The sequence below is a fragment of the Schistocerca nitens genome, chromosome 11 (genome assembly GCF_023898315.1).
Source record: "Schistocerca nitens isolate TAMUIC-IGC-003100 chromosome 11, iqSchNite1.1, whole genome shotgun sequence".
NCBI lineage: Eukaryota > Metazoa > Arthropoda > Insecta > Orthoptera > Acrididae > Schistocerca > Schistocerca nitens.
In genome coordinates, this window is record NC_064624.1 from 142,761,735 (window position 1) to 142,786,698 (window position 24,964).

Genomic DNA, 24,964 nt, shown 5'->3' on the forward strand with positions numbered 1-24,964 from the left:
GATGGGGAAGCCAAGTTAAAAAAGTATCAAAGACCAGTCCCAAAAAGCAGAACGTCTCCACTACATTAAGTAGTTGGTCATCAAGGTAAAGTTCCACATGGAGATGGCAGTACAACAAAAACAGAAGGGCATGACACAAGTCTTGGCAGCTGAAAACTGAAACCTGTGAGTGAGGACCCACTGCTGCACCTTTTGTATGACTTCCAGCAGTCGACGTTCAGCCACCAACAGAAGAGGAGCAAAGGGAAATACAAAAATCATCAGCATATAGGTGGGGAGATATTGAGGACCATTAACTATGATTAAAAAGATTGTAACGCTCAGGACAGAGCCATTTTGGACCCCATTCTCTTGCATGTGAGGCGAACAGTGTGAGGCACCAGCTCGAGCTCTGAAATGCGTAGCGACAAAAAGTTCCGTATAAAAATCGGGAGCGGGCCCCAGAGACACCACTCATGCAGAGTAGAGAGGATGTGGTGTCGCCAAGTGATATTGTAGGCTTTCGTCAGACCAAAAAAGGCGGAAATCAGGTGCTGACGCCATGAGAAGGCCATTCAGATGGTAGTCTCCAGGTAGAGTAAGTTGTCAGTGGTGGAGCGAACTCGCCAAAAACCGCCCTGGGAGGGAGCCAGAAGACGCTGAGACTTGAGGAGCCAACACAATGGCCAGCTCACCATACATTCAAGCAGCTTGCACAGAACGTTGGTGAGGCTGATAGGACGATAACAGTCCAAATCTAGCAGGTTCTTACCAGGCTTTAGCACTGGGATGATCATACTTAACTGGCACTGCGATGGGGAGTCGCCATCGCTCAAGATTCAGTTGATGATAGCAAGGAAGTGGCGCTGATAATCCACTCACAGACATTTAAGCTTTTGGGAATGGATGTAGTCTGCCCCAGGGGTTGAGTCAGGAGAATCGGCAAGGGCCCTGAGCAATTCCCACTCACTGAAGGGAGCACTATATGTCTCGGGTTGGTGTGAAGCGAGAGATAGGAATTGTCGTTTCACCACGATTTAATTGTCAGATGCAGAGATGCGAAGATAATGATCCACAAGACATTCTGCAATTACATGTGTATCGGCATATACAGCTCCATCTGTCGAAATTCCATGTATACCTGAAGGAGTCTCATATCCGTAAAGGCATCTGAGCTTGGTCCAGACCTGGGAAGGAGAGGTTTTTGTGCCAGTGGTGGAGATGTATCGTTCCCAATAGTCCCATCATTCAATGAACTGACAGACCTGGACACAATGCATTTTGAGGGCAATGAGGTGCTCTAGAAATCAATGGCGCTTATGATGTTGAAGGGCCCACCTACAGTCTCTAATGGCCACAGCGATTTTGAGTGACCACCAAGGCACTGACTACCACTGGGACAACCTGAGGAACAAGGGATTCAAGATTCAGCTTGGGCAACAATGGTAGTAATGGTGGTCCCATGCAAAGGAGATTCAACAGTTGTAGTGCCCTTGAGAGCATCCCATTCAGCCTTGGTAAGAGCCCATATGGGCAAATGTCCAGGCGATGCTGGGGTAGGGACAGAAAGAGTGGAAAGTGGTCACTACCACACAAGTTGCCATGAGATCTCCAGCGGTTATAAAGGAGGAGACCAGGACTGCAAACCAAGGGATCAATGGCTCAGTATGTGTCAGATGCCACACTAAAGTGAATGGGGGCACCTGTAATGAGGAGGCAAAAGCCGAGGTGAGTTAGTAGACCCTCGACAGTCTTACCACAGCAGCAATCTTGGTTCCACCCCAAACAAGGTTGTTGTTGTTGTGGTCTTCAGTCCTGAGACTGGTTTGATGCAGCTCTCCATGCTACTCTATCCTGTGCAAGCTTCTTCATCTTCCAGTACCTACTGCAACCTACATCCTTCTGAATCTGCTTAGTGTATTCATCTCTTGGTCTCCCTCTACGATTTTTACCCTCCACGCTGCCTTCCAATGCTAAATTTGTGATCCCTTGATGCCTCAAAACATGTCCTACCAACCGATCCCTTCTTCTAGTCAAGTTGTGCCACAAACTTCTCTTCTCCCCAATCCTATTCAATACCTCCTCATTAGTTACGTGATCTACCCACCTTCTCTTCAGCATTCTTCTGTAGCACCACATTTCGAAAGCTTCTATTCTCTTCTTGTCCAAACTAGTTATCGTCCATGTTTCACTTCCATACATGGCTACACTCCATACAAATACTTTCAGAAACGACTTCCTGACACTTAAATCTATACTCGATGTTAACAAATTTCTCTTCTTCAGAAACGATTTCCTTGCCATTGCCAGTATACATTTTATATCCTCTCTACTTCGACCATCATCAGTTATTTTATTCCCTAAATAGCAAAACTCCTTTACTACTTTAAGTGTCTCATTTCCTAATCTAATTCCCTCAGCTTCACCCGATTTAATTTGACTACATTCCATTATCCTCGTTTAGCTTTTGTTGATGTTCATCTTATATTCTCCTTTCAAGACACTGTCCATTCCGTTCAACTGCATTCCCAAGTCCTTTGCTGTCTCTGACAGAATTACAATGTCATCGGCGAACCTCAAAGTTTTAACTTCTTCTCCATGAATTTTAATACCTACTCCGAATTTTTCTTTTGTTTCCTTTACTGCTTGCTCAATATACAGATTGAATAACATCGGGGAGAGGCTACAACCCTGTCTCACTCCTTTCCCAACCACTACTTCCCTTTCATGCCTCTCGACTCTTATAACTGCCATCTGGTTTCTGTATAAATTGTAAATAGCCTTTCGCTCCCTGTATTTTACCCCTGCCACCTTCAGAATTAGAAAGAGAGTATTCCAGTTAACATTGTCAAAAGCTTTCTCTAAGTCTACAAATGCTAGAAACGTAGGTTTGCCTTTTCTTAATCTTTCTTCTAAGATAAGTCGTAAGGTTAGTATTCCCTCACGTGTTCCAACATTTCTACGGAATCCAAACTGATCTTCCCCGAGGTCGGCTTCTACCAGTTTTTCCATTCGTCTGTAAAGAATTCGCGTTAGTATTTTGCAGCTGTGACTTATTAAACTGATAGTTCGGTAATTTTCACATCTGTCAACACCTGCTTTCTTTGGGATTGTAATTATTATATTCTTCTTGAAGTCTGAGGTTATTTCACCTGTCTCATAAATCTTGCTCACCAGATGGTAGAGTTTTGTCATGACTGGCTCTCCTCAAGGCCATCAGTAGTTCTAATGGAATGTTATCTACTCCCGGGGCCTTGTTTCGACTCAGGTCTTTCAGTGCTCTGTCAAACTCTTCACGCAGTATCTTATCTCCCATTTCGTCTTCATCTACATCCTCTTCCATTTCCATAATATTGTCCTCAAGTACATCGCCCTTGTATAAACCCTCTATATACTCCTTCCACCTTTCTTCCTTCCCTTCTTTGCTTAGAACTGGGTTGCCATCTGAGCTCTTGATATTCATACAAGTGGCTCTCTTCTCTCCAAAGGTCTCTTTAATTTTCCTGTAGGCAGTATCTATCTTACCCCTAGTGAGACAGGCCTCTACATCCTTACATTTGTCCTCTAGCCATCCCTGCTTAGCCATTTTGCACTTCCTGTCGATCTCATTTTTGAGACGTTTGTATTCCTTTTTGCCTGCTTCATTTACTGCATTTTTATATTTTCTCCTTTCATCAATTAAATTCAATATCTCTTCTGTTACCCAAGGATTTCTATTAGCCCACGTCTTTTTACCTAGTTGATCGTCTGCTGCCTTCACTACTTCATCCCTCAGAGCTACCCATTCTTCTTCTACTGTATTTCTTTCCCCCATTCCTGTCAATTGTTCCCTTATGCTCACCCTGAAACTCTCTACAACCTCTGGTTCTTTCAGTTTATCCAGGTCCCATCTCCTTAAATTCTCACTTTTTGCAGTTTCTTCAGTTTCAATCTGCAGTTCATAACCAATAGGTTGTGGTCAGAATCCACATCTGCCCCTGGAAATGTCTTACAGTTTAAAACCTGGTTCCTAAATCTCTGTCTTACCATTATATAATCTATCTGATACCTTTTAGTATCTCCAGGATTCTTCCAGGTATACAACCTTCTTTTATGATTCTTGAACCAAGTGTTAGCTATGATTATGTTGTGCTCTGTGCAAAATTATACAAGGCGGCTTCCTCTTTCATTTCTTCCCCCCAATCCATATTCACCTACTATGTTTCCTTCTCTCTCTTTTCCTACTGACGAGTTCCAGTCACCCATGACTATTAAATTTTCGTCTCCCTTCACTACCTGAATAATTTCTTTTATCTCGTCATACATTTCATCAATTTCTTCATCTGCAGAGCTAGTTGGCATATAAACTTGTACTACTGTAGTAGGCATGGGCTTTGTGTCTATCTTGGCCACAATATTGCGTTCACTATGCTGTTTGCAGTAGCTAACCCGCACTCCTATTTTTTTATTCATTATTAAACCTACTCCTGCATTACCCCTATTTGATTTTGTATTTATAACCCTGTAATCACCTGACCAAAAGTCTTGTTCCTCCTGCCACCGAACTTCACTAATTCCCACTATATCTAACTTTAACCTATCCATTTCCCTTTTTAAATTTTCTAATCTACCTGCCCGATTAAGGGATCTGACATTCCACACTCCGATCCGTAGAACGCCAGTTTTCTTCCTCCTGATAACGACGTCCTCTTGAGTAGTCCCCGCCCGGAGATCCGAATGGGGGACTATTTTACCTCCGGAATATTTTACCCAAGAGGACGCCATCATCAAACAAAGTTAGGGGCATTAAAATCACCCAGAAGTAGGAAAAGTGGGGGTGGAGGCGAGAGATGAGAAATTAGTACAGCTCATACATGGTGCAACACTTCACCGTCTGGAGGGACTTATATCTTGGCTGATGGTAATTTCCTGCATTGTCCTCACAGTTTCCAAAAGTGTTTCAAGGGGGAATAGGTTCGCTACAGACATAGACATAGATGCAGACTCCACCTCGCAGTCTGTCACAGTCAGTACAATTTTTGTAGTACCCCTGTCAGGCACAAAGAGCTGCGGTCCACATCACAGGAAACAATGTTTCTTGAAAAGCAATGCAAAACGCAAGTCTAATGCTTAAAAGTTGTCATAATTCAGCGAGGTGGGAGAAAAAACCGCCACAGTTCCACTGGAGCAATAGGTTGTCAGTCATTTGGGAACACATGAAGGGATCAAGGTGACAGTTTATGCCTCAGTGTGACCATGAGTGCTGGTATCCAGGACTGTTGCGTCTGAAGCGTCAGCACGATATAGGACCTTGAGCGATTCTACAATCTGCACATCGTCCTCAGACTTGGAACTGCTAGGGACTGGTGGTGTTAGGACCACTGGTGACCCATGGTAAAGTTAGCTTTGAAAAGCGCGCCACAGCACGTAGCGTCAAGCAGTTGCCCTCCGTTTTCTGGCGGTGGCGCCTTTGTCGCAATTGAAGGCTTCGGTGTCTCCCTCTAGAGGGAAAGGGGAAAAGTGGGCTGTTCGCGTGGGTTTAAGATGTGGCTGTATGGGCTCTTGTGGAGAGTTGGCAGTTGCGGCATGAAGAAGAACTACTTAAACCTAACTAACCTAAGGACATCACACACATCCATGCCCGAGGCAGGATTCCAGCCTGCGATCATAGCAGTCGCGCGGTTCCGGACTGAAGTGCCAAGTACCGTTCGGCCACCGCGGCCGGCCACCTGCGGGTTTATTCGACTGTTAGCCTCTGCTATGTCTGTGAAAGTCTAAGGCACCAATGGTTGTACTGTTTAAAATGCAGAGCACTAAGACCTGATTCATTTTCTCGCCTGCCATAACTGGTATTACTAGACTCACATGTAAAAGGTACTCTAAGAAAGAAGAAAAAATTCCTTTTTCCTCGTGGTAAGAACTAGTCAATTGCATAAGGAATTCCTGCTCATCTGGAAGCTCTGACTTACGTAAATTTGTGTTTATATATATATATATATATATATATATATATATATATATATATATATATATATATATATATGGCTATAATCAAGCAAGGTTGTTAATGAAACTTCCTGGCAGGTTAAAACTGTGTGCCGGACCGAGACTCGAACTCGGGACCTTTGCCTTTCGCGGCCAAGTGCTCTACCAACTGAACTACCCGAGCATGACTCACGCCCCGTCCTCAAAGCTTTACTTCTACCAGTACCTCGTCTCCTACCTTCCAAACTTTACAGAAGCTCTTCTGCGAACCTTGCAGAAGATTCAGTATAACTGTCACCCTTATTTAGCCTTCCTGTGCATAATTCTGATTAAATTTATGTGTGTGTTATCTCTACATTTACACAACACTGTGCTCTCGAAAGTTATGGACTATTGTTTTGTAAGAGTGGAGGTGCCGTCTGATAGCGGGCCAGATGTGTTCCATCAGGTTGACACCATGCAAATTATGTGGACGAGACAAGACGAGTTCAGTATCATTCTCCTCCACTCACTGTAGCACAATCCTGTCTTCGTGACAGGGTCATCGTCGTTGAGGAAGACATAAAGCGTGAAAATGTACAGGTTATCTGCATTAGTGTACAGGTAATCCTCAGCTGTCATGGTGGCATCGGTTACAGATGCCATGTAAGCCCAGATGATTACACCCACCACATAGTCCAGCTCTCACTGTCCAGCATATATGTTGTGCATCTTTTGGGTAACTATTCACCTGGATGATGGCATGTCTGGAGATTGCCATCAGCATAATGTAACCAAAAGAACATGATTCATCCTACTAGACCATACGTTTCTAGTGATCCACTGTCCAGTCTCGATGAGCCTGCTCCCACTACAGTGGTAATGACTGTTCTGGTGTAACCACTGGCGCCAGAACGAAGACAAAGAACGCAAGACCAGAGAAGGCAGTGAAACGACATGGGCCAATAGTGCACTGATTAGGACCGCACCATGACTGGAGTGACAACTGCAAGAAATGAATATAGGCGCCGCTCCTGCCAGCCTCGGCCAGACATTAGTGGACAGCATTAGCATGGCCTAGCAGAGACTGCTACGAGAACTGATATTTGTGATCAACAAACTGAGAGACAGACTTGCCTGAACATTGCATATTGCACTAGACTAATTTATATTGCATTTCGCCCATCGCTTGCGACTCCTTTTTACATTAAAGTTAAGTATTGTCAATCTGCTTTAACGAAGTAAAACTATTAAAGTTATTTGCTTGAATTGTTGTATAGCATTCTGAGAACGAAGCATCCATTAGGCACCCTACACAAGACGAGAGGACAAGATCCAACAATGATGCTTTAATTCTGTCCACATGCAAACTTGTTTCAGGTCATGTAGTATGAATATTCACATTCAACAACTTGTGTCAAACTTTGTCCTGCGAACCACTTGTACCGGCACCAGAATTATACTGTGTCGCCAGATCTGCAACAAATCACCACTCGCCCTGCTGTACAAACCTCTGACCTCGGTGTTCTGAGATGAGTTGTGGGCGCTCAACCCATCACTATCTGCTCTTGGTTTCACTGATTTCCAGCCACTTTCTCTAGATGCCGACAACGCTGGCACGTTCGAAGCCTCTCCGTTTCTGAGGTTATCATTCGTAGGCACTTAGTCTTTCATAGCCTGTGATCTTTTATGTAAGGTGTTTTACGCCTTCGCACAGCTGTCAGCGAGAAAGGTCTTAACTTTCTTCTACCTGTACATTATTGGAACCATGCATAACAAAAGTCTTTCTCGACACACGTTCTGCTCTCTTCTTGATATACTTACTAACACAATTCTCGACCATTCTTTTAAATTCTGTCCTAATTTGTTTTGTGTTCTGTTCTAACATTTGTTTCCTTCTCCAGTAGTACCCTCATCGCTTTTTGATATTTTATTGGGACTGCGTCCCTCAAATTTTCGTAACTCTATAAATTGGTATAATTCCTTTTCTGTTACGTACTTTAACCGAGATTCCACTAATTTTGAATATACCACATACAATATATTTTAAAGTATTTCCTCGACAGTATGTACACTGTGTTTAACAATATCGTATGTTTTGCGGTGTGCAAGTTTGCTTGTCACCTCAAGCAGAGAGGTACCTGGCATTTCTACAGATTCTCGCTGTGGTCTGTCTCTTTAATAATTTTTTCGATTCTTTCTTCTCGTTGGCTGTTAGCATGCACCTCTTTTTGTGTTACATCACCTGCATTACTTTTATGCACGACATTGGGCAAATGCTTGTCAGTTTCCAGTTCGTGATGTAACTTCAGAATAAGTGTTCTGTCTTCCATGATTAGCTGTTACTGTGTGTGAATTGTATAGTCCACCTATGGTGTACGAGGCTTTTAAATGTAAACTGGATCCACAGTTTATGCATGCCCATGGCTGACTGTCCTGGTTCACCAAAGCACGAAGTACTGGAATCTCTGTGGAGCAGGCGTTGTGTTTCCTTAAATTCACTTACGGACTTTGTACCAAAATACATACTTTACAAAACTTCTTTCGCTCCCATATATCCCCTTGAATAATAAAGAAATTCTTATGTCACACAATACCTTATTGTATTACACCTTAATTATATTAAGAAGGCATGTTGAACACTGTCATTGTTGCTAATTGTGGGCATGTATACGCATTGTTCACGTGCAAAATTCATTGTCTTTGACTTTAACAGTAAGTGCATTGGCAATGAAATCAGTATATGGCCCTGTGCATGCGCTACAAACATATGACACAGCTCTCTTGGAAGCCTTGCTATGCTTCGCAGCAGGTGCATAAACACACTGCCTGTGTCCAGTGGCCTATAGAAGCACAGTGAGGCTAGGACAGAGGAGCATGCTACTCAGAATGCTGCGTGCTTTTGGCACCACGTCAGTAGAAGCCTTGTGTGTGGTTATGGGGTCTTGCCGCATTGACGTCATTATCTACCACAGAGCGGTGGTGTGCTGGGTCAAGAGGGGTACACACTACAAGATTCCACGAATAACAGGAGAAAACATTGTAGACATGAGTCAATTAAATAACTGCCACCTTGACACCTGAAAAATGGACTGGGAGATGACCGACAAAGGTCATTGTGTTTTCTCCGTCTTCCACAATTTACAGGTACAGCTTCATCACAAGCATACGGATGCGACTGGGCTTGAACGGAGTGGGCCTTAGCTAAAGTACTACATGCACGTGTGGGGCATATAGGTCTCCTGAACATGTGACATTACATTCAACACCCTCACACATATAAGATCTGTAACAGAGCATAACGACATCAAAGAAATGCTACGAGACCCACACAAATAGTGTGCTCTAAGCAACGCAACTGTTAATGATTCAAGAACACTGCACGAAATCTACAGACGAGGGAACTCATATGGCAGATCTCAGACAAGCACATAACAACCACAACAACACGATCCTTGGGAGGACACAAACTCAGACACATCACAGACATTGATGTAGATGCGGGCACAGAAAATGACACAAGCACAGCAATAACATCATATTATAAGAGGTTCAATAGCTAAAACAGACAAAAAAAGATAACTATCAGAAAGGAGGCATCGCATGTGATTTTTTCATTTACCTGATATGAATTTTCAATACAACAGTTAAAAACGGGAAGGAAAACGACTAATTGAAGAACTGAGACACTCATTACATCTAAGGAATATGCTATATGGTGAGGCAAATCTTCAAGTTTAAGTTCTGTGGTTCCACTCCAGCCTATGACACTGCTTAAAGATAAAAACATCATGCTCAGAGACATACAAGATAACAGCACACATACGACATGTATATGGGTAACTACATCTAGCCATTGCAACACAACTAGTGCAATAGTACACCCTAGATAAGATCTAATAAGTGTCACTACACCATAGACAGTATAAACAAATACACTCGCAGTCACTCATGATATATTTCATTTAGTAACGTTTCTGCCAAGGCCCTCCCACATGGAATGGCAAGCACACAAACCATAATTTATATGTTATATTTTGTTTTAACAGTAAAATGATATTTGGAAATCATTCCTTTCCTATGTTTCTATTTTCTGTTATAAATTACTATCATTTATTAATACTCTATTTCCTACAACCAATGTAATTTACTTTGTAATTCATTGTTATTACCCTCCTTTTATAGCTCAAAACTAATTTTACTAGTGATGTAGAACAATTCAGTATTATATGTAAAATTGTATAATGCACGACATGCTTTTTAAAATGTCAGGTAGCAGGTCTTTAAATACGTAAAAAATGTAATGCAATGTGCACTCACAGTTTTTCGTGAAGTCAACTACCATTATCTGCTACCACCGACAATCGATTTGCATAAAGATAAGTCGATATCAGGATGCATTTTCGCAGAAATTTCCCCATGCTGAATCAAGATCTGTACCCATAGCACCTGTGAAACACCGTCAATTGCAGGGATTTGTTTACAGAAGACGTCATACGCCACTACACACGACTCCACCCGACCACACGCGCAGCAGGATTGCCTGATTAGCACGAGCAGCCATCTTGACCATTATGTAGTGACCACCGAAAATTTGTCCCATACTGGCTGTCGAATACGGACTTCTCGCTCATCACAAGCAGTCGCCTTTACTACTAGGCTGCCTCACCACACGACTGCACGTGTGACTTCCAGTTTCATTGAGGCTGATGTTCCAAACAAATGATTTCCACTGCCAGACGATCTCATATTCAGCTCTCGTGGCAGACTGAACCTCCGTGTCTTACAGACGCCATTCATTCAATGGTGCTATTTCGGCTCATCCTGTGAAACGCAATTAGAGTGTCTGCAAAACAAACATGGAAATAAAACTGACAGCTGAAAGTTTGAGCCAAGTGAGGTCGTTTGATAGGATGACCTACTAGTTAAGGCTACTGCTTGTTGCAAATGTTAAACAGGTATTTTACACCCAGTATGGCGCAAATTTACAGTTGTTACTAAATACTGACACGTCAAAAAATAATTTGAAGGAAAAAATACAGGAAATCACATAAAAATTAAACTTCATTCTACAACAGTCCATAACTTTATTCTGCTAATGGATATCATTTTTACGTCTTTTCCTTCATAATGACCCATCATCATTTCCTTTTGACGACCATAACGAACTTGCAGATAATTATTTATTCTCATTAAAGTAATATTTTTAGTTACAATGCATAAATGTAGCTGTAACACCAATTTTATACAAATTTACTTTAGGAGATGGGAAACCACCACTGAAACGATAACTTTCACCCGACACACCTATTCATTCACTACATTTGGAGAGTAAAAGTTGTTTATAGTACCTTTGTCAAATAACTGTGGTCTGAACGGGTTGTAATTCACACTCTGTTCCCAGAAAAATATCTCGAGAAACACTATGATACATGCTTACACAAACATCAAAAATTAACAAATAAAATGCCGTTTCTTGACAATTATAACTTCTATTTTATCGAAAAATACAATAAAGTGAGATTCTGTTTTTGGATAAGATCACTTGGCTAACGCCCTCATAAGTGGTATGATGAATGTGGAAAACGTGCATGTATAGCGACAGTACTCACCTCAGGAAAGAGACGGAAGCATCGTCAAACGTGGGTGTGGGGCAGGTAGCTGTGTGCTTTGCAACTGGAATAGGGGCCCTGCTGCAGTTTTTGTGGCCAGTGTGCAGCTGACCGGTGGGGGTGACCTCGCTGTCTCCAGTGGCTGGAGTGCTGTGCAGGGACACAGGGTGTAGTCACTCTGTACACACGGAGGACAGAGGGCATCCTACTGCAGACAGTGCTGCTGAGAACTTGTCCAGACACAACTAATAGAACACACACTTTCAACATCAGTAGTGGGTCCTCAGACGAAGGACTTACCCCTGTGCTAATCGGTTTAGCCCCCACACTAGTAGCATCTCTTAGCAAACAACAGGCTGAATAAATTAAAGTACAAATAAAAGGTACATGCTAAGGTCAACATTTAGGTTGAACTGATATGACAACTAGTCATCAGCGTAGTTTAAATACATAAAAACAACATTCCCACAGAAATAAAAATGGAAATAATCTTTACATGTACAACTTGTACCATTATCATCAGATTGTATCGGTAGCTGTTAGGGACTTGGCTGTAGGATGCACAGCTGGTAAATTACAGAAGAGCAGATTTTGAACTGTGCACCAAAAGAAATTTAGAGAAGCAAGGGATACAGATGTGTGATACTGTGCAGCTATTCCCTTAATACGTTTAACTGTCACCAAAATAGGCAAGTAAATATATTTGTTTCACATTGGCCAACGAGCACTCTCAATAAACTAGCGAACATTGAGCAATGAGTAAGATAAAAAAGGCAAACAGAAGCATTCTATACATACACTTATGCGTGATATGTAGTCAGAAGTTGTTATTCGAATGAAAATAGAAATTATGTTCAATTCTTATATTCTATATATACAGTTCTATCAGACTGTGATAAGAAGATTTCCTGTAGAACGAAGGAAAGAGTTGGATTTAAATTAAGGAGACATGGGTTACATAACACAGGACACAATGTAATGTTGTGTAAATACGCATTAAATCATTATCAGTCATTAAATGTGACTAAGTAAGCTGTGGTTGCTACAAGTGAGGAGAAGATACAGGTCGATGAGTGGAAACTCTATCAGTGATGGAAGCATACATAGGGTGTTCGTAAATTCTCTTTACAAACTACTAGGACTTGTAGGGGGGGGGGGGGAGAGAACGTAATATGTTGAACAGGAACTCCGTCTGGAAATGTACTGCATGCATTCTACGACAGTTTGAGTTCACGTGTTTAAATCATTCACTTCTGCTTCAAGAAGTGAATTAGGCATGATGTAATACAGTTATTAGGTAACAGTCCGAAAGTAAACACAGCTAAGCATCCATTTATCAGTTCCACACATCTGTTTGCATTAACACGTAAACATTACCTTCTGCATGTACAGTATGTTAGCTTGATCTTTTGTTTTGGAGTAATGTGAACACGTAATATTTAAGTGATAATACAAACAAGGAGGCTTAGCTGATAAAGGAATCTTTCGTTGTGTTTCTTTCGAATTGTTATCTAGTAACTGTACTGCATCACACCTAACTCAGCTGCTCAAGCAGAAGTGGATGAGTTCAACATCTGAACTGAAACCGTCGTAGGAGGGAAACGGTTTGTTTCTGGACATGGATTCCAGTACTCACTCCTCTCTACAAATCATATAAGTCTCTAAAGGAAATTTCTGAACCTACTGTACACACACACACACACACACACACACACACACACACACACAAAACATCTGCAAAAAGCAAATATGTGTGAACTATTGGGCATTAGGATTTTATGGTGCATTTGTTAAGTGATACAGCATATAGAAAATGATAGTGAGACAAAAGGTCTTATGAATACTCATATTGTGGGAGATGTATCAGTAATTGCAATGTATAGGCTAGGGAATGTCCTAACACTGTGAAGTTCTTTGGGCAGCATTTAGAAACAGCATAGAGAACCACAAACAAGGTTGCCAGGTTGGTAGACAACTGACAGATGTTCCACCAAGAAGCACATACAGTGTTTTGACTAATAAAACCACCTCTCCTAATGTGCTAGAGAATGGGAATGTCCAAATTACAGCACATATACTTTGGAACAACGGAACACAAGGCGAAAGGAAATGGGAAGCGTTGTGTGGATGTGCGCATTTTGTGGATCTTTCAGGGTTGCGGAGACTGGCCTGTTGTCTCCTGAAGTGGCCGCAGACTGTTTGAGGAGTAAGTACCTACAGCTTCCTGCAGACGTACTTGTGTCACGTCCTGAAACGGATGTCTTCCTCATGATTCGATTCAGCACCGCACCCGTCTTCTTGGATTCTAGCATACATCTTAAGACCTGTATCTAATAACACTCTACTACTTGGGGAGAATAAACAAAGTTTGTTCTGTGAACCGTAGGTATATTTCAGAAATGAACATAGAAAGTGAAGGAGAAACATATAAATCAAACTGCAGTAGTGGTGTGGAAATAGTGATCAGTCTGACCGTCTTCTGTACAGCACCTATTTTTTGCCAAGGTTTAATTTTTATGTCATGACAACATCAGAGATGGAAAGTTTTAAATTCTTTTCTGATATCTTTGAACTGCGCTGCAGAGTTCCTGGTGTTAACGCCGGACTACACGCTTGTTGATCAACGCCATCCTTCCTTTATGCAGCATATGTCGGTTGTAAGTATCTCATCGTGAACACCAGAAGAGACAGCAGACAACAATATATGTAATATTGAGTAAAGAGATTTTGGTGAATTGCACAGCACACAGAATAAAGCCTGCAGGTCGCTGCCATGGCTGCTGACACTACACATCGTTGTGTCTGGTGTACATCTGTTGTGAGCAGCACATCACTGTGTCCACCCCACTGCTGATACAGCTCCTACCCTCTTCACAGCAATATACCGCTTATTCAGATACTTTACACCAGAACCTATAAGGCAGCACATCTAATGGCCGCAAATAATGATAAATCTATTTATAAATCTACGAATAATTAAGTTCTCCAGTGATTTTTTAAACCTAACCTATCCGGTAATAAACCCAGTTGGATCTAGTACTTCTTTAATTCTAACAGGTGTGAATATTACTGAACTATCAGTTTAACAGGTAACAGCAGAATAATAATAAACACGAATTCTTTACAGACGAATGGAAATGGTAGAAAGCGAGCATGGGGAAGACCAGTTTGGATTCAATAGAAATGTTGCAAGATGTGAGGCAATACTGACCCTACAACTTATAAGATAGATTAACGGTAGGTAAACCTACGTTTGTAACATTGGCGGACATAGAGAAAGCTTTTGAGAATGTTGACTGGAATACTCTTTTTCAAATTTTGAAGGTGGCAGGGGTCAAATAGAGGGAGCGAAAGGCTATTTACAATTAGTACAGAAACCAGATGGCAGCTATAACAATAGACAGGCTTGACAGGAAATCAGTGTTTGGGAAGGGACTGAGACAGGGCCGTAGCGTATCCTTGATGTTATTCAATCTATATATAGAGCAAGCAGTAAAGGAAAAAAAAGAAAAATTAAGAGTAGGAATTAAAATCCATTGAGATGAAATAAAGACTCTGAGGTTTGGCGACGACATTGCAATTCTGTCACAGACAGCAAAGGACCTGGAAGAGCAGTTGAAAGAAAAGGACAGTGTCTTGAAAGGAGGATATAAGATGGACATCAACAAAAGCAAAAGGCGGATAATGAAATGTAGTTCAATTAAATCAGGTGATGCTGAGGGAATTAGATCAGGAAATGACAAAGTAGTAGATGAGTTTTGCTATTTGGGGAGCAAAGTAGCTGATGATGGTCGAAGTAGAGGGCATATAAAATGTAGACCAGCAGTGGCAAGGAAAGCGTTTCTGAAGAAGAGATATTTGTTAACATCGAGTATAGATTCAAGCGTCAGGAAGCCTTTTCTGAACGTATTTGTATGGAGTGTAGCCAGCCATGTATGGAAGTGAAAGATGGGTGATAAATAGTTTAGACAAGAAAAGAATAGAAGCTTTCGAAATGTGGTGCTACAGAAAAATGCTGGAGATTAGATTGGTAGATCACAGAAATAATGAGGATATACTGAATAGAATTGGGGAGAAGAGGAATTTGTAGCACTTGACTGAAGGAAGGGATCCGTTGGTTGGACATATTCTGAGGCATCAAGGGGTCACTGATTTAGTATTGCAGGGCAGCGTGGGGGGTTAAAACTGTGGAGGGAGACCCAGACATGAATATATTAAGCTGGTTCAGAAGGATGTTGGTTGCAGTAGGTACTGGGAGATGAAAAAGCTTGCACAGGATAGAGTAGCATGGAGAGCTCCTTCGAACCAGTCTCTGGACTGAAGACCACAACAACAACATTAAACTAACATGAGAAATCAATGAAAGCATCGCGAGATATCAGTAAATGTCTGTCAGTGATGGTGTATTTTGCTGCACAGATACACGTAAAGGAGCTGGAAATACACGCACACACACAGAACTACACAGGACTGGACAACGTAGACATGTAGCTTCTCTTGTATTTACCTGGTTTCCGCTGGTGGCTCAGACAGCAGCTTGAGCACTTCAATCAGATCTTCAGGCTGACAATGTAGCGCATCTGCCCAGCCCTTCGTGGCCATCACGTGTAAAATATGAGTCTTTATGAAGGCGGCGGCGGCCTTCTTAACGCTGCTACAGGAGTTCCGAATAGCGAGAACAGCTGTGGCCACCGCAGTCTCAACAGACAGCTGTGCAGCCAACTGCTGCTCGCACTGTGCCTTCAGGCCTGACAAGCCGTACATATCAGCCGCGACCAGCAGCTGGGGGTCCATTCTGGCCAGCTGCGGGGCCTGCAGGGTATACATGTAGGCCACGAGGTGGCGCAGCAGCGGGCCCCCCACGTCTGGAACTGTGGCCTCCAGCGTGCCGTGGCTGAAAACAGCGGCGAACACGGGACTCCTGGCGGCCAGGACGGCCCTGTGCGCTGCCAGACGGGTGTCGCCCGCCACCAGAGTCACCACGGCGCTGTCTCCAGCGTCCAGCAGGGTGCCCAGGTCCACAGCTGCAGCCTCTTTCACCTCCTGGACCTGTCCTGCTGTGGGCGATTCTGAAACACAGCGTCACTGAGTAGACCCTCCCCCTTGCACAGCACCCTCCGTGTGAGAACATGCTTGAGCCACAACTGGACCTGCGTCAACCATCACTTCCTAACACTAAAAGAACCAGACTTCGCCAAACCCCTGGTAGTACCATGTGGGTCATTTTTGACCCGCAGTAGAAAACCACCATTTTGTTCGTATTTGGGTGGTATTTTAAGCGTCTTCATGTTGACAATACGTCTCTAAAATGAACAGTACGTGGTCAAATATAAATTTTCTCTAAGTAAACATTTTTTTTTTTATTTTAAATGTTACAGAAGAAATTCCACAATCTTTCGTAAATTTGGTAAAGCAATGTTGTAATGTTTTTCTTTATAAAAAGATTGAAACAGAATCAAAACATATTGTTTATGTGAGTATTAATAGTATTTTTCCTTTTATAGAAGAATATGATAAGCACCAAATATTTGTGAAACATTCTGAAAAGCAGTAGGTGACTAAAATGCTCTGCATTTTTTGTAGTTATTGCAATGAAGGAAATAAAACATAAGAACAAATAACTTCAGCCTATAATTATAGATATTTAAGTATATTTAAGAAAAAGGACGTGACAGAATTGCCTACTCAGCGATTCAGAAAGCCGACAACAGTTTTTGCTCGGCATCTTTTGCACACGTACTTGTTGCACTTGACGTTTTATTTCCCTTTATTGTTTTGTTGTCTGCAGGAAACCTGAATTTGAGAAGACCTTCTAATTCCTTATTGGCCATTGGCAGTATCGAGTGGCTGTAAGGCGAGACTGACTTTTGTCTGCAGTATGTAAGAGGCAGCGAGGTCATCTGCTACTCTGAGGATAAGGTCCCGACCGGAAATCTTCTGAGAGGTACATAACTTAAAAATTGTGCGAGCGTTAATCATGGCGAGGTCAAGGAAAAGACACTTACAGAGCATCGTTGTGTAACAACTCGGAGACTGTAGTATCTAGCGATTTGGTCAAAAACATCGACTCCATCCTTAGTGTCGTTATAAAACTTCACTGTTTCTGGAAGTTACTTCTCAGAATTCTCATTCTTCTGACATCCAGCATGCATGTTACTCAGGATACGGATATCTTTTACGTTTTCCCATCGTAATCTGTGAGAAGATGGTCGCCTGACTTGTGAGTGTGTTGCATACAGTGTGTCGTCTCCACTTCAGCGCTCATCTGCCTGTTTAATGGAGGTGAGGAAGCTGTCAGTCGTGACGTTCCATAAGGGCGACGCGACTGACATCTGCTGTAGTGTAAGAGAACTGTTAGCAGTGCTCCAGACAGTAGTGTAGGAGGGGCGTTGGGATTCTGCACTGTATAATATGTTGTCTCGAATGAAAAACAGCCCACAGTTGCACTAAATTTTGTTTCTTTTAAATCTGGACCGTGGTTTCTGCTATAATAATATAGCCTTCTTCAGAACTCATACACACAAATAAATGAATAATCTCTTAGACCAGCAGCTGTGTCAAGACCAATAAAATAGTTTCAAGAGGCATAAGCCTGTTTCGAATATAAATAAAATTACATATGGCAACGTATGTCCTCCGCCACTACCTCTGTTATACTGTCACTGCCACGATGAAAATAATGAAGTATAATATGTCACATGTTATTTTGTAGTTTTGCAGTGTTACTTCGCGTAGGTCTGCACGTCGCCAGTCCATAGAAAACGGAAAGCCTCGCTGATATAAAGTATCATTCGACAACCGAATAATTTGTATTTAACGTTCTTTTTGGCCCAAAGTATAATGTACCCTAACAGCTCGCGAATAACGTCGAGGCGTGCCCAGATCATATTTAGTGACAGAAAACCGGTATTACTGATATCAAACTGTGCGTTAAATAGGTATGGGTCAAAAATGACCCACATCGTACTACTGGTATAATAGATAAATTTTTCGTACTTCTAGGTGAGTGAGCTAGGGGGGATGAAATTTTGGTAAGTTGTACAATCCCATAAATGATGAAACGTCACGGGAGCGTTTGGTCGTGCGATGATTATAGAGGCGGGTAACGTGGGTCAAAAATGACCCACATAGTACTCCTAGTAGAAATATTGTTCTTCACAAGTCAGCACAACAATACGACATTCTTCCCGTGTCAAAATAATGAGTCACGTGAATACCCACATATCCTTAACGACACCATTTGATCCAGCACATCTTAGATTCCACCTTAAATGAAGTGGACAAAGTCATGACGAAACTGTATTACTAATGGTTTGTGACAAAACGACGACAAATCAGCGTCCGAGTACCTGTCGTGGATGGCCACGTACTCTGACACCTTGTTGCTTATTTAGGAAATAATTCTGGTAACACACCAGAAAAATGCTTCCAAAAGCGTGTTTGTAGTGTTGCATCTTGTAAATGTGAGACCTGGACTCTATGATATAAGGAACTGAAAAACGGAATACTTTTGAAATGTGTTGTTAAAGGCACACCTTGAAAAGTCAAAGGGACTAATAAGATAACAAACAACGAAATCAATAAAATAATGCTGGCTAGAAGGGGTTTGTTGATTATCTGTTTAGGTGCAATGGACATTTATATATCATCAGAAAAATACCAGAGGAAGTCCACGGTTGAAGTTCGAGAATCAAACTACGAGAGATGCCTGCTGCCACATCCACACAGAGGTAGGAAAATCATGGGATAGCGGTATGCACTTTCACATATGGCGGTAGTCCGGCATACAAAAGGTATGAAGCGGCAGTTTATTGGCCGAGCTGTCGATTGTATTCAGGTGATTCACATGAAAAGGTTTCCAGCTTGATTATAGCCGCACTACGGGTATTAATAAACTATGAACGCTGATTAGAAGGTGGAGGTAGACAAATGGGACATTCCATTTCGGAAATCGTCAGACAATTCAACATTTGGAGATCCACGGCGTCAAGAGTATGCCGAGAGTACCTCTCACCACAAACAAGGCAGTGGCCGACGGCGTTCATTTAGGGGCCGGGAGCAGCGGCGTTTGTCAGTGCTAAGAGGCAAGGAACACTACGCGAAACAACCGCAAAAATCAATGTGAGACATACGATAAACGCATCTCTTAGGACAGTGCAGCGAAATTACGTTAATGGGCTATGACAGCAGGTGACCAACGTGAGTGCAATTGCATAACAGCACGACTTCCCCTGTAGCCCCTCTCCTGTGCTCGTGATCACACTGGTTGGACCCTAGACGACTGGAAGACGGTGGTCTGATTGGATCACGAAGTCCAGGTCCAAGCTGTCAACAAGACACAGTGCAAGCTGGTGCTGGCTCTATACTGGTGTGGACTGTGTTTACATGGCGTGGACTGGGTCCTCTGGTCCAATTGAGCCGATCATTGACTGGAAATAGTAATGTTTGGCTGCGTGGAGACAATACACGATTGGGCTGTAACTATGAGATAAGTATTTGATCGCTAAGTATCAAAAAATTTGATTACCACATGAAGCTACAACAATTCCAAAACTTTTCTGTGCCTAATGCAATTTATATATTTCCCCTCACTTTGCAAATTTGCCAATATCGTACATTCAACTTTATTTAGTATACTCTGCCAAAGAGGACGGTGTCTTCTGTAAGTACTGTTTGTTTTTCGCTATGACAAATCTGGTAAAGATAGTAATCAAAATGTTACAGCCCTGGAAAACTCCAAGTTTCTGGTGTGGAAGCATGATCAATATTTCAACATCCAGGCGTGCAGTACTTACTATATAGTTACTCTAATCCACGGTCAAAATTTTGTTCACATGATGATGAACAAGACAAAAGATATGAAACATCGCCAGGACCAAGGCTTGGTGGAGCAGGTGGGAAGGAAACAGAAAAGGGCTAGACCCTCTCATCGATGTGGTGATTAACTGTGGATGTCAGGAGATTGAATTAAGGCCGCCTTAATGACTTAGATCCTACTGAAGTTGACAAACAAGATGACAAGTACATGGGTAACTTTCGTGCAATTATAAAGCATGTTTCAGAGGACAGGCCTATGACTGTGCTGCATCTATGTGGGGGAATTCCTGTGGGGTTTATGCATTCATACTACAGAACTACCCTCTGGCTGTTTATTCTCACTGTGGAGCTCATAATTTCTGCAAAATCCATCTCTTTTTCGTTATTGAGTATCCCACTTGAAGCAAAAAATTTTCTTAGTTTCATTATTGTCCGTTCGAAAGGCAAATTAACTGTTTGTCACAATTTATAATTACAATCTGACTATACCTCCTCTGCGTTTCAGAACAAAATACAATTCTGTGGATTTGGCTCCACCTAAATCCCTGGAGCCGGAACTAAACATTGAAATGACCAACACTCGGTGAGAGCTGTTTTCCAAATCAGAAGCCTACTTCTCGCCGCTGCATTGTCGTCATCGATGGCGTATAGACAATAGCATGAATCGGCCAACTCTCGTCGATGGGAACTGTCCACAGTGATCCCTGGGTTTCCTTAAATAGTTATTCTCCAGGAAGAACCGTGCTGTCCCGTTCTAACTCGTGACCGGATACGGGCACGGTCTTGCGATAAGGCCAGCGACTTCTTACTTTTGCCTTTCGAGATATCTATTGGTCTGTAGTTCTTAGTGCGCCTTCTGAAAATCTTGCGTGGCAGCTATGGACTGTATGAGCGTTACATTCTGTGACATACATGGTACAACCGTAATTCATGTTGCCGCTGCCCGCCCTTCTCCCCCAAAAGTGCATCTAGGCCACAGCAGGCCCTGGAGGCCTCGACCGTGTTGGAGCATTCACCATTCTGGGGAAGGGGGGGGGGGGACTGGATCCACTTCTATTCATATGGGATGAGAGCGTGACGAATTGTGGCTGGCCACAGGAGGTCTTGGGTGGGGGAAATGGTAGATGGCGCAAAGAGAGTCGCATTACAGGCGTCTGGAATGCAAGAAGGAGTTATGGCACCCATTAGTGGTTTGGATCCATGATGGGCCCATACTTCATGGATATGCCAGCAGCGACAGCCTCTTCACAGCAACTGAAATTCAAACATTGCCTGCCCAATCAAATGGAGAATAAAGGGAGGGTGTCTACAGCTGCACTGGATCCTGCAAAGAAAACCTACACCATCCATTGATCCAAGAAGGTATGGGGCTGTTCTGATTCTAGGGAAAATGGTGATTTATGAGGTTGACCATGTGGACTGATGAAACTAAATTGAACAGCAAGAATCAGAATTCTGCTGATGATAATTGGGGCCATTGTCAGTGACCAAGGCTTGTGGGACACCTTTAAGGGCGAACAAGCATGCAACAATTTGGATCTTCACTGAGGTTGTGAATGGCATGAAAAACGCAAAGGAGAACCCACTGCTTACATTCAAAATCAGGCGCCACACAGATCCAAGGAATGGGCCAGCAAAGTCCAAATGAAGACAGGACCAATGAGTCACCATAGGAGGCGATGGAAAATACTGACAGGGGGGCACAGCTTGCTTGTTTTGACATGTGAGGCACTCTTTCACCATTCTCGCATTGTCTCCATACCCTTCCAGTGGATGTATTGCTAGGAGACTAAAAATGACTTCCCAATGCCATAGGGTTCTGGGAATGAGGACCTGAGCGTGGCCCATTGCGACCTTTATCAGCGCAATGTGATGCAAGGATAAAGACTTTTGCTGCGTGCTACAGAAGGCTTGGAGGTCTAGGTACATGAGAGATTACTTTGTCTGCAGGCCATCTTTCTGTTGTATAATGCAAAACCTCCTGCAGGACATGGCCTGTCACTGTGTGTTATCCCACAAGGCGTGCATCAATTGGAAGATAGGTCTTTGGTGATGGCAGTCTCACTGTCCTCATGAAAACAGACTTCTGGACCCTCATGAAATTCTGGGTTCTGGCTGACATGAAATCGCGATAGGATATTGGCATTGGCGGCATTACGGTGATACTGGATACCATAGGCATATCCTGAGAGAAACAGAGCCCACAGTGGAAAGTTGCTGAATACTTGAAGAGTCTCATTAGAGGCTTATGATCTGTCATGAGTGTGAAACGGCGGCTATAGATGTAGGCATGGAAGCGTTTGCTGCCAAAGATGATGACCAAAGCCCCCTTTTCTATGTGGTTCCTCTGTCCTGCTGTAAGTGTCTTGGATACAAATGCTGTGGGTCACTCCATGCCATTCTCAATATGGGACAAAAGTGTGCCAGTCAGCATCAGCCACTAATACCAATGGTTTCGTTGGATTGTATACCATGAGACAAGTCGGTCGAAGAGGGCCTTCTTCAGGTTTTGGAACACCTTATTAAATTAGGATGGCCACTTCCAGGGAACTCTGTTACAGAGTGAGTGGTGCCAGAATCGCTGAAGCATGAGGCATGAATGGTCTATAGCAGTTTGGCTGACTTAGACTTCGGCTGGAATGCATCTATCGAGGCCAGTAATTTTTGGATGGCAGGCACACAATGTGGTGTAAGCCATATGCCTGATGTCCTGAAGATGTGTCCTAAATATTCGACCTGGTGGATGGAAAAAGAACATTTGCCAAGATAACAACGAAGGTAAGCTTCTGTGAATGGGGAGAAGACCAACATCAGCTGTATACTTTCCAACAACCAGAAAATTGTCAAGGTAGCTCACGGTCCCTGAGACGTCCTTTAAGTGTTGCTCATCCCCGCCCCCACCCCCCTGTAAACCATGGACCTTGCTGTTGGTAGGGAGGCTTGCGGGCCTCAGCAATACAGATGGCCATACCATACGTGCAAACACAATGGAGGGGTATCTGTTGAGAGGCCAGACAAATGTGTAGTTCCTGAAGAGGGGCAGCAGCCTTTTCAGTACTTGCAGGGGCAACAGTCTGGATGACTGACTGATCTGGCCTTGTAACACTAACCAAAACGGCCTTGCTGTGCTGGTACCGTGAACAGCTGAAAGCAACGGGAAACTAGAGCTGTAATTTTGCCCGAGGGCATGCAGCTTTACTGTATGGTTAACTGATGATGGCGTCCTCTTGGGTAAAATATTCCAGAGGTAAAATAGTCCCCCATTCAGATCTCCGAGCAGGGACTACTCAAGAGGACGTCGTTATCAGAAGAAAGAAAATTGGCGTTCTACAGATCGGAGTGCGGAATGTCAGATCCCTTAATAGGGCAGGCTGATTAGAGAATTTAAACAGGGAAATGGATAGGTTAAAGTTAGATATAGTGGGAATTAATGAAGTTAGGTGGCATGAGGATCAAGACTTTTGGTCAGGTGAATTCAGGGTTATAAGTACAAAATCAAAGAGGGGTAATGCAGGAGTTGGTTTAATAATGAATAAAAAAAATAGAAGTGCAGGTAAGCTACTACAAACAGCGTAGTGAAAGCATTATTGTGGCCAAGATAGACATGCAGCCCATGCCTACTACAGTAGTACAAGTTTATATGCCAACTAGCTCTGCAGATGATGGAGATATTGATGAAATGTATGATGAGATAAAAGAAATTATTGAGGTAGTGAAGGGAGACTAAAATTTAATAGTCACAGGTGAATGGTATTCGAGAATAGGAAAAGGGAGAGAAGGTAACATAGAAGGTGAATGTGAATTGGGGATTGGAAATGAAAGAGGAAGCTGTCTGGTAGAATTTTGCACAGTGCATAACTTAATCATAGCTAACACTTGGTTCAAGAATCATAAAAGAAGGTTAGATACATGGAATAATCCTGGAGGTGCTAGGAGGTATCAGATAGGTTATATAATGGCAAGACAGAGATTTAGGAACCAGGTTTTAAATTGTAATACATTTCCAGGGGAGGATATGGACTGACCACAATCTATACGTTATAAACTGTAGATTGAAACTGAAGAAACTGCAAAAAGGAGGGAATTTAAGGAGATGGGACCTGGATAAACCGACTAAACCAGAGTTTGTACAGAGCTTCAGGGACGGCATAAGGGAATAATTGACGGGAATGGGGGAAAGAAATACAGTAGAAGAAGAATGGGCAGCTCTGAGGGACGAAGTAGTGAAGCCAGCAGAGAATCAAGTAGGTAAAACGACGAAGGCTAGTAGAAATCCTTGGGCAACAGAAGACATATTCAATTTAATAGATGAAAGGAGAAAATATAAAAATGCAGTAAATGCAGCAGGCAAAAAGGAATACAAACGTCTCAAAAATGAGATCGACAGGAAGTGCAAAATGGCTAAGCAGGGATGGCTAGAGGACAAACGTAAGGATGTAGAGGCTTATCTCACTAGGGGTAAGACAGATACTGCCTACAGGAAAATTAAAGAGACCTTTGGAGAAAAGAGAGCCACTTGTATGAATATCAAGAGCTCAGATGGAAATCCAGTTCTAGGCAGAGAAGGGAAAGCAGAAAGGTGGAAGGAGTATATAGAGGGTCTATATAAGGGC

The 24,964-nt window shown here is 42.7% G+C and overlaps 1 protein-coding gene across 1 annotated transcript in view; it reads right to left on the reverse strand.

The window, feature by feature from the left end:
- Window positions 1-11,530: 11,530 nt before the first annotated feature.
- The window catches only part of LOC126212721 (protein roadkill-like), a 35,277-nt gene continuing 21,843 nt past the window's right edge, over window positions 11,531-24,964 (reverse strand). The window contains exons 3-4 of the mRNA XM_049940132.1: window positions 16,042-16,603; window positions 11,531-11,684 (exon numbers count right to left, since the gene is read on the reverse strand). Of these exons, the coding sequence (XP_049796089.1) occupies window positions 11,531-11,684; window positions 16,042-16,603 (716 nt within the window). The remainder of the gene's footprint in view (window positions 11,685-16,041; window positions 16,604-24,964) is intronic.